Here is a 10706-nt window from a genome sequence, read left to right as displayed (position 1 = left end):
CGCCACCTCTGGAATATCAGTAAACGGGTGGACTTCAAAGTCAATACGACTAGGGAAATACGTCACGCAAGGGTGCCCTTTATCGGTGGCACTATTCACAATAGTCCTGGACCCTTTATTACGAAAGCTCGCAGCTGACATCAGAGGCCACACATTAGGGGTTGGGTTGAGTTGTTTTGGGGGAAGAGAGCAAACAGCGAGGTCATCGGTCTCATCGGATTAGGGAAGGAAGTGGGCCGTATCCTTTCAAAGGAACCATCCCGGCATTTGCCTGGAGCGATTTAGGGAAATCACGGAAAACCTAAATCAAGATGGCCTGACGTGGGATTGAACCGTCGTCCTCCCGAATACGAGTCCAGTGTGCTAACCACTGCGCCACCTCGCTCGGTCTACACATTAGGAATATGAAACATCGCATGCATGGCCTATGCCGACGACGTGGGTATTTTCATTCAAAACGAAGAAGAAAAAGAAAAGATTCAGCCAATCATGGAATTTTCGAAAGAGCTTCAGTTGCCAAAACGAATGCGAGGAGGACAGTGCTACGGCGGATAGGCAACTGCAGAGCCGGTGTGGCCGAGCGGTTCTAGGCGCTGCAGTCTGGAACCGCGCGACCGCTGCGGTCGCAGGTTTGAATCCTGCCTCGGGCATGGATGTGTGTAATGTCCTTAGGTTAGTTAGGTTTAAGTAGTTCTAAGTTCTAGGGGACTGATGACCTCAGAAGTTAAGTCTCATAGTGCTCAGAGCCATTTTTGAGCAACGGCAGATTGAGAACAGCGAGAGAGTGGTACGGAGTGGCAGATAACCATAGGGTACTCGCAGTAGAAATTCAACAGTGCCCACTGAAAATGGCAACACAAAACTGGTGCAGCCTCTTAAATACAACAAGAGGGCTCGTGAGGACACACGCGAACAGAAACCTGACGCTGAGCCAAGGAGTGCAATTGACAAATGGAACGATTCTGTTGAAAGCGTGGTACGTGGCGCAAATCCTATGTGCACCGGCAGAAACTGCGCGAGCGATAACAAGCGGGGCGTACTACCTGCTGTGGAGGCGGGAAATTTTCAAAGTCTCCCAGGCGACGTGCTCCCTGTCGAGGGAAGAAGGCGGACTCGGGTTGACGGACGTCAAGACAAAGTGCGCGGCACTACTTCTACACCGAGCGCTGAAAATTGAGAACCAGAACGATACCTGCATAACGTCCAGCCTGCTCAACGCCTACAAACCACAGTCGGAAGAGGCACCAGTAGACACCGCCCACATCCCATTTAAGCTGAGGCACGTCAGACAGCTCATTGTCGGCAAGAGCTACATCATCACAGGTGTTGCCGACCCACAACAAATAACGGCGAGGAAGATCTACGGCGCTCTTAGGGGGAAGACAAGCAAAACCAATATTGAGATGAGACTTCAGGACCACGACTGGCCACAGGTCTGGAAGAACATCTCTGAACGGATACTGCCCGAGCACGCCAGTACAAAATCGTTCACCAGACAGTGCCAACCAACGAGAAACCGGCGCGCATTAACATGCGGGAATCGCCCAACTGCGAACTCTGCAACCACACCGACACCATCGAGCATCGCTTTAATTGCAGAGAGAGCAGGGAAATATGGACGACAACCAGAAGAATGACCGCCCACATCAACAGAAGTGACGAAAGGGCAATACATCTCACAGCTGTCACTGTCCCGGAAGCAAAGCCTTTCCCCAAGCCAAACCCAAAACGCCTGGCCACGATGTGGATTCTCGCCACGACAGCACACGCCTCGTCAGCAAACGGCAGACCGACAAGGCGCAGTTCCTCACGGACCCGTGGAAGGAACACCAGAGAGCCAAACAACGCGCCACGTACCGCGAGACCTCCCAGAACTTCCTGCAGGTCCCGCTGGACGCCACCTTCCACACGCCGTGACCGACGTCCTCCCACAACCCAGTCCCTCCAAAACCCCAACGTCAAGAGCAGTGTAGTGCGAAAAGCGTGTGCTAAAATGTGTGCACAGTACAAAGTAAAAGTGTGCAGTACCAAAGTGAGTGTCAAGTGTGCAAATCCTACCGATACAGTGTCCTTTCCTCATAGGCAAATAAAGCAGGAAAAAAGAAAATGATCGGCCGTAAATAAAGTGCAAAGGGCACCAAACAAGTGTAACAACGAAATTTAAATAGTGTCTTTCATATTTTGATGTGCTCTCTCTCTCTCCACTCAAGCTTTGTTTTGGCCATTAAAATTGCTACTCCAAGAAGAAATGCACATGATAAACGGGTATTCATTGGACAAATGTATTATACTAGAACTGACATCTCATTACATTTTCACACAATTAGGGTGCATAGATCCTGAGAAATCAGTACCCAGAATAACCATCTCTGGCCATCATAACGGCCTTGGTACGCCTGGGCATTTAGTCAAACATAGCTTGGATGGCGTGAACAGGTACAGCTGCCCATGCAGCTTCAATACGATACCACAGTTCATCAGGAGTAGTGACTGGCGAATTGTGACGAGCCAGTTGCTCGGCCACCATTGACCAGACGTTTTCAATTGATGAGAGATCTGGAGAGTGTGCTGGCCAGGGCAGCAGTCGAACATTTTCTGTATCCAGAAAGGCCCGTACAGGACATGCAACATGCGGTCGTGCATTATCCTGCTGAAATGTGAGGTTTCGCTGGGATCGAATAAAGGGTAGAGCCACGGGTCGTAACACATCTGAAATGTAACGTCAGCTGTTCAGAGTGCCGTCAATGCGAACAAGAGGTGACCGAGACGTGCAACCAATGGCACCCCATACCATCACGCCGGGTGATACGCCAGTATGGCGATGACGAATACACGCTTCGAATGTGCGTTCATCGCGATGTCGCCAAACACCAATGCGACCATCATGATGTTGTGTGTGATGCAGCGTCGAGGGTAATCGCAGCCATGGTCTCCGAGCTGATAGTCCATGTTGCTGCAAACGTCGTCGAACTGTTCGTACAGATGGTTGTGGTCTCGCAAACGTCCCCATCTGTCCACTCAGGGATCGAGACGTGGTTTCACGATGCGTTACAGCCATGCGGATAACATGCCTGGCATCTCGACTGCTAGTGATACGAGGCCGTTGGGATCCAGCACGGCGTTCCGTATTGCCTTCCTGAACCCACCGATTCCATATTCTGCTAAGTCATTGGATCTCGACTAACGCGAGCAGCAATGTCGCGATACCATAAACCGCACTTTCGATAGGCTACAATCCGACCTTTATCAAAGTCGGAAACGTGATGGTACGCATTTCTCCTCCTTACACGAGGCATCACAACAACGTTTCATCAGGCAACGCCGGTCAACTGCTGTTTGTGTATGAGAAATCGGTTGGAAACTTTCCTCATGTCAGCACGTTGTAGGTGTCGCCACCGGCGCCAACCTTGTGTGAATGCTCTGAAAAGCTAATCATTTGTATATCACAGCATCTTCTTCCTGTCGGTTCAATTTCGCGTCTGTAGCACGTCATCTTCGTGGTGCAGCAATTTTAATGGCCAGTAGTGTATATATATAAACTTCTGTTCATCATGTGCCTAAACGTACCAAGTTTCTTTATGATTTATTATATTTTTCACCTTATATATCTTTTGCCTCATTAATATGTGTGCAGATTGTTGTGCCCACCTAAAGGTAGTACATCAGTACCATTCATTTATTTATTCACATAAATGTTTTTTCCTTTGTTATATATATATGGCGAACATGATACAATATGTGCAGTTTCTATTACCATACAGCATACATCTAAAATAAAATAAAATATTTAAACTCAAAATACAACAAACCAAAGTAAGGCTAGTTTGTAACAAATGCGTGAACACATTATGCAAAAATTATTTGAAAGACATTCAACGAATAAAAGGGTTGTTACTTAGCAAAAGACAATTCAAGAACACTAACAAAAGAAAAACGAGAAAATGCCCATCTTCGCTTAATAATATAGCAGAAAATTTCATGGAAAAATCTGTAACTGTTAAAATCTGTAAATAAAAGTTTGTATACGTTAAAATCAAAGTCCCACACACAGTTCTAATCTGCCAGGAAGTTTCAGTATCTTATGTTAATTAATAACAGTAATTACAGTATGAGACACCATCACAAATGTGTACTAAACGTTTTAATGTCGTTTTTCTTTTACTCGTTGCATTTTATTACAACAACCTTAATATGATTGCATATTACTTGCTACAAACATGTACCACATTTGAAAAATACCGTCTCTGTAATGCGAATTCACGAAACCATGCTGCATCCGTCTGTCACTTATGACGGAACACAGAAACTGTTCTGTGCTACTTGCGCACGCTCGTGAGTTGACAGCATTGGAAGACAAACAGTAAAATATTCTCCCTCTCACTTCTATTAACCCCTCGGTGGCTGTGCTAAATATCACTGTGCCCCTGACGTAAGCCGCATTTTTTCTTAGTTCACGGCCGAATTCACCAACCTCAATTAAATTGAAGCACAAAAATATTTTTGTTAGTCTCTGAGCAAGCAAAATATGCTGTTAAGCTCTTAACGTTAGCTGACGTTTTCGGATTCAGCTGTTAATTGCTAGAAGCGTTGTCAGATACAGCTGAGAGCCACAGACAGCGTGAAGACTTGATCAGGGCCGCACGTGGCGTGCGGGCCACAGTTTGACAACCACCGGTCTAAAACAATGCGACTTTGGCGCCCTTCCTGCTCAGGGCTACCAGAAATAGCGAACATGCTTAAGTGACAAACTTTACCTCAAAAAACTTTTGTCTCTTACATTTTCAGAAATAATAAAATTATTCTACACGTTTCATGTGGCAAAAAATACAAAAACTTGGTTTGTTATCGTTGTACCAAGACCAGAACAGTGGAAAAAGGACAGAGGCTGCACTAAGCCCACAACATGATCCTGTTGTTTTTTGCAACCTGGCCAGCATACAAGACGAAAAACTGAGTAAGTTTGCAGATTACGTAGTGGAAAATTACATCGGTGTGGAAAAACGTGCCTTGTGTCCTCCATACATTTGGACAGCGGATTCTGGGTCCTTGCGGCGGACTGCTAACGCTTGTGACAGTTTTCACACCCAAGTGTCTTCAAATTTTTAAAAAGTTTGATACATGCACAAACCGATACGCACATAAAAATTAATTCTGCCAGAAATGGCCACATCAGCACAACGAATGCAAACACCAAAGAGAGGCAAGCTTCCATACAACAAAAGTGAGGGTTACTGCGTATCGAAGCAGCCTCAAGATTAGCATGAGCATGTCAAATAAATGCAGTTGTTTTCATGAAATATTTTAGTATGTCTAATGTAAAATAAAACCTTTGTTTCTATGTACATTTTACTTTCATTTAGAGCTCTTTCATTCGATCGCTGTTTTCAATATTGTTTTCACACCACTGCAAACAATAGCAGCACGTAGAAGTTGCCAAATTCAGGTGTTCCGCTCGGGGACTGATTAGGAGAGTTGCCGAATCCGTGTTTGGTTTTCCACCAGCAGGTAGAAACTGCCGAATGCGTGTGAGCCAATTTATATAATTTTTGTCGGAATGTCAGGCACCGGTAACATGTCCTCAAAAACAAATACGTTCCTTGTGAAAATTTTGAGTCGACAGTTAACAGGATCCTCTGTGTGATAAGTATATGACGCTAACAATGGTGGCCTTTTTTCATTTGGCTGTGGCACCTGCAGAAATTAACTCCGTGTTCGTGGGTAATCTTCCATTCAAAGTAAAATAGTGCGTTCTTGCCGTCTTTTGTATGTTTTATAGTCATTTTAGTTTACACTTACTTATTACATCTACGAACGGTTATAAAATGACGTATTTATCACAACTTGTCGAGTATATTATACACCTATGTGATGGTAGAGCCATAACGTTAAGAGAGATCTATCCTTTAACATCGTTGCCAGATTCGCCAGGGTAATATTATTGTATTTCAATAATTTCGGCTGAACTCTAAAATGACTTTTTGATGAAAGTTGCTGTATGCGCGCAAATGTCAATGGTCTATAAAATGAACGACCAAGACTATTAGCACGAATTCTAGGCGTCATATTGCACTGAGATACAAACTAGCAAACTTTTATCGAATTGCACAAATCGACACATATTTGCAAATGAAATAATAAAAACGTTTTTTATTCAGTTCATTGTTGCGTGGTCTTTTCTCACGGTGTTCGCGAGACTTACTACAAAGTGTAAAGTGCGTTGTGCTGCCATCTCTGATGGATATAGTAAAAGATGTCGGCATTGAGTCTTTCACAGAGACAGTTTGCTGTGCTGTGAGAATCAAGATGGCGACCAGCGACGACGAGCCCATGCACCTATACGAAGTGTTTCAAAATTGTTTTAATAAGATTGCAAATAAACAACCCGGTAAGTCTACCATTTGAAATTAATCGACCGATATCATTACATATATAATGGGGCTGCTGACATTGAGAAATGCTGTAGAATGTCTTGCATGCATCATTTCGCTTCTCTGTTTGGTTTCTGTCTCAGACGTTTTGACAGAGGTTTTTGACAGGCGTTTGGCGGAATTCTTGAAAATTAAAGTCTGACTGTTCCATAGAAGTTTTTTCTAACAACAAGTGGCTGATATATCTTGATATATATGCTTCGTTCATACATTTGTTGCGTGCAACTTGGTGTGGTATCGACATTGTTTTGGTTTTGGAAGGTCATCACAGACTGCGGTATGAAGCCCAACAATTGTCTGAAAGTAAAGAAAATTGCACACAGACATCATATATGCTAAGTTTCCAATAGAACGTCCCGCCAGCTGTTTGCTTTCGATGTTTATAGTGTGGTTTCTTTGCGTGACAGTGTGATACTGACAGACATTTTCTCCAGATACAACGCTCATGTCATATAATGCTCGTTGTCGTTGCCTAGCTGACTATGCGTGAAATTGATAACAAAATACAACATCCACAAGCTGGTATAATGGATTTGAATTGACATAAATCTGCTGGAAACATTTCCTTAGTCCAGTGTATATGTCAATGACTAAAGTGAACTGATAAATTTACAATAATAATGTAGTACGATGAGAAATACCGAAATATTTTTAGAATGATAGCCTTATAATAAAAGATTAATTTTCATGTAAAGAAAACGTGCGATTTACTTTCGTCTCTCAATGTTACTTCCCATGGTGTGAACGAATCAAGCAGTATGAAATGTGACAATTGAGTCTATTTCACGTTCCCAGTGTGTATTATGTTCTCTAAAACATTGATCTGAGGTACTTATTAAAAAAATTGGCCCTGTCAACATGAATTGTAATTACAGTTTTAATGAAATGTAGTCAGTGAAGTTGTTTATGTAGTGTGTTGAGCACACTGGTTGTTTTCACCTTGTTTTGATTTTCTTTAAACACAGTATTTCGTCATCAACGGTTTTATCTGTATTAGGTTTGAGACACTTGTTGACAGAGCTAATATTCTACTGGAAGTTGTGTTGATAAATATTTGCAAGTTCTTTACATTCTGCTTTGTGTAAATGAAAACACTAGTCTAAGTGAATAATACTCAGATTAGAACCTGTGTACATAAATTTTGGCATAATTGTTTAGGAAGTCTTAAGTATATTTGGTAAACATGCATATGTCAATGGATGAATTTTATGCACACACATTGATAGGGTTAGTATATGTTTGACTGTGTTATTTTGCTCTTCTGGTATCCTTTGCAGAATGACTACTATTTCACGGGATTCGTTTATTTTTAAAACAATTGCTCCTGCATTAGCTGTAACGTTCTGTAGTATTGTGTGATTGGTTTATAGGGGACTGTAACTGTCACACTAATTGGTAATAAGTTCACAGGAAATGTGAGATTTTAACGGTGACTGAAATGGCCCACTGGCTCCCTTTCTTGGCCAGACATAAAACTTTTTGTTAATGCTTTTGTAACGTGATACGGGAAGTTGACATTTACTACCCATGCACGAGTTCCTTTTATGGATTACCATATGTTGAAGGGTGGAGGTTGTTCATTTCACTACTGTGTTAACTTTCTGTGAAACAGTCATAATGGTGCCTTATGAGCGTCTGTAAATGAAAATAGCCATGACTTGTAGATTGGAATGAGCCCACGTAACCCGCCATCTTGTGCGGTTAATGCTGCTGTCGCTGTCTTGTACAAAGTGGATGGATATATCTCTCTTTAAATCATTTTTTGAAGCAGTAGAATGAAGTTCTCTACATTGCACTGTTCATTAAATGCTTTGTTTGAGTGGTATTGCCTTGACGTGTGAAATGTAGCTTAATCAGATGTTTCTTTACTCCCTTCTGTGAGAATCCTGTGATGGAATTGTGAGAAATCCAGACTCTTCCACAAATAATTTCTCAGTTGACTGTTTCATTCTAAAATACACAAAAATAACAATCCTCACAATATCTGTCACGTTAGAACGTTGTTTGGGACTCATATTTTCATGCATCATTACATGAAACCATTGATGTCGTGTCTTCCAAAGTGTGTATGATACTGTTTGAAGATGCTATAAATTCAGATTTTTGTGAAGATTAATGTATTTTATTACACACACACACACACACACACACACACACACACACACACACACACGGTGTCTTTCAATTTTTGTTTAGTGCAGTCTTGCAAAGTGTTCATGGTTTGGAAACTCATGACCACACAATGAGGAAATTATTTTATTTCCATTTTTGATTTCATTCTTTTAGAAGAGTGAATATTTCTGCTAATGCACTTTTACAAGAGTAAGCATAAGGAGGCCATATGTCAGTGGTTACAAAATAACTACTACAGGTATTTGTGTTCAGGAATAGTACTGGAAAAAACGAAAGTAAATATATGAATTTAGGAATAAATTTGTGTGATGTATGTTCACCCTATTTGCTTGATGGAAGAGCCTCAGCACAGTGTGTCAGAAAATTATCATAACTGTTCAATAATAGTGGTGTTGGTTGTGCTGGTGGTAGCAGAGTTCTTAATTTGTGTACATCACTGGACTACATTGTAGATTTTTTTTTAGTTTATGTATGATACACATTCATAAAATACTTACACAAAATACTTGCTGTGCATTTTTAATTTGTGTGGCATAAAGTGCATTAAGTATGGTGCAGGCATAAGTGGTGGGTTATGCTATGGAACTGTATCTCAATACATCCATTTTTTTTCTGCATTCACATTTGTTGAATTCACTAACTCACAACCAAACTGTCATTTTCTAACCTGATCGTCAGTTGAGCTATGCAACAGATCAGTCGTGTTGCCGCAACCAAGTTCACAGGTGCGGTGGTCTGTAATACTCCAGCATTATTGAGAGAATATTAATTAGAAACTACTTTATACTTTCTCCTTACATTTGATTCAGTGACAAAATATTTGAATACAGTTCTATACACAATATAGTTTCAAGTGTTATAGTGTGTTCTATTTTACGTTCAGTATGAAAACAAAATACAAAGGACATTTGTTAGCTAGCTAGCAAACTGCTGCCCAAACAGTTTTTCTTTTGTGATAGTGACATAATTTTGTTTTGGATGGTGGTAGTTCATGTTATTTTTAAGTCATTGCAACAAATTTACCATATTGTGAAATGGCTCATGAGATGTTTCAAAGGGAAGCTTAAATAAAAATTTTCATTATTAAAACCCGTTGCTAACAATGTCGGAAAGCCGTGCAGCATAGTACATGCACATAATTGTTCCGGTGTGTGCATATGTTGAAGCTAAGTTGGACTTGGGAGTATAGTGTATTATTTATAGAAATTGCATCTCTAAATCACCATGATCAATTCTTGTCACCAGAATATTTGTCTGTCTGGTTCACAAGTGCAGATCATAAGATGATTACCGGATTTTGTTTTCTTAATAGCCATTTTCCAGTACAACAGCAGTAGGTCTATCATAAGTGTATTGTAGAGTATACTATGTTTCTGTTTTCAATAGAAGAAAACAATTATTCAGTAAAATGTCTCTGCTTGTGATCCTAACAGATGATTATCCTGTTGTAATCATAAATGCCGTACATTCCTGATAGGCAGATTTAAAAAAGAAAAAAAATGAAACAAGAAAATACACCAGTAGTCGTTCTGAAATTCTCACATTTTAAGTCCCTTCATGCCAAGTAGTATAAAGGTTAGAAAACCTCATTTCATCATTAATCAAAGAACTGTTCTCTGGGAGTAAAAACTTCTTGGACGTTTTGATGTTATAATCACTATATTACTTTTGTATCACACATTTGTCTGCGAGATACTGTGCAATTTCAGCCTTATCCATTAAGTTCGTATGCTGTGTATGTTTACAGTCATTCTTGCTTCTGTTGGTGATTGGACAAGTAACATATTTTTGAGTGTGCAAATAAAGACAAGCACTCAATAGAAACAAAAAACCAGTCTAACATTGCAAATTTTTACTTTTTTTTGGCAGAGGCAAATTTTCAAATCATCATAACATAGTCAAAAAGAGATTTCCAAATATGTCAAAAGTGTGCAATGAACATTTACTGCTATCTGTATGCATTGTAAATGTTCATTGCACATTTTTGACATCTTCAGAAATGCCAGTTTTGTCTATGTTATGATGATTTGAAAATGGATTTTGGCCCAAAACTTAGTCATCCAGTGAATAAAAAAGTAAAAATTTGCAATTTTGGCCTAGTTTTTTGTTATGCTGCTTAACAGAAGTTGCTGACCCAAGCTACTT

The 10706-nt window shown here is 40.7% G+C and overlaps 1 protein-coding gene across 2 annotated transcripts in view; it reads left to right on the top strand.

Moving 5' to 3' along the window:
- Window positions 1-6297: 6297 nt before the first annotated feature.
- The window catches only part of LOC126184920 (transcription factor 12), a 742430-nt gene continuing 738021 nt past the window's right edge, over window positions 6298-10706 (top strand). For both annotated transcript variants that reach the window (XM_049927589.1, XM_049927588.1), the window contains exon 1: window positions 6298-6385. In XM_049927589.1, coding sequence (XP_049783546.1) covers window positions 6304-6385 — 82 coding nt within the window. In that variant the 5' untranslated portion in view covers window positions 6298-6303. The remainder of the gene's footprint in view (window positions 6386-10706) is intronic.

The sequence above is a fragment of the Schistocerca cancellata genome, chromosome 4 (assembly GCF_023864275.1).
Source record: "Schistocerca cancellata isolate TAMUIC-IGC-003103 chromosome 4, iqSchCanc2.1, whole genome shotgun sequence".
Taxonomy (NCBI): Eukaryota; Metazoa; Arthropoda; class Insecta; order Orthoptera; family Acrididae; genus Schistocerca; species Schistocerca cancellata.
The sequence above is the reverse complement of the archived record's forward strand: the minus strand, read 5'-3'. Positions and strand labels throughout refer to the sequence as shown.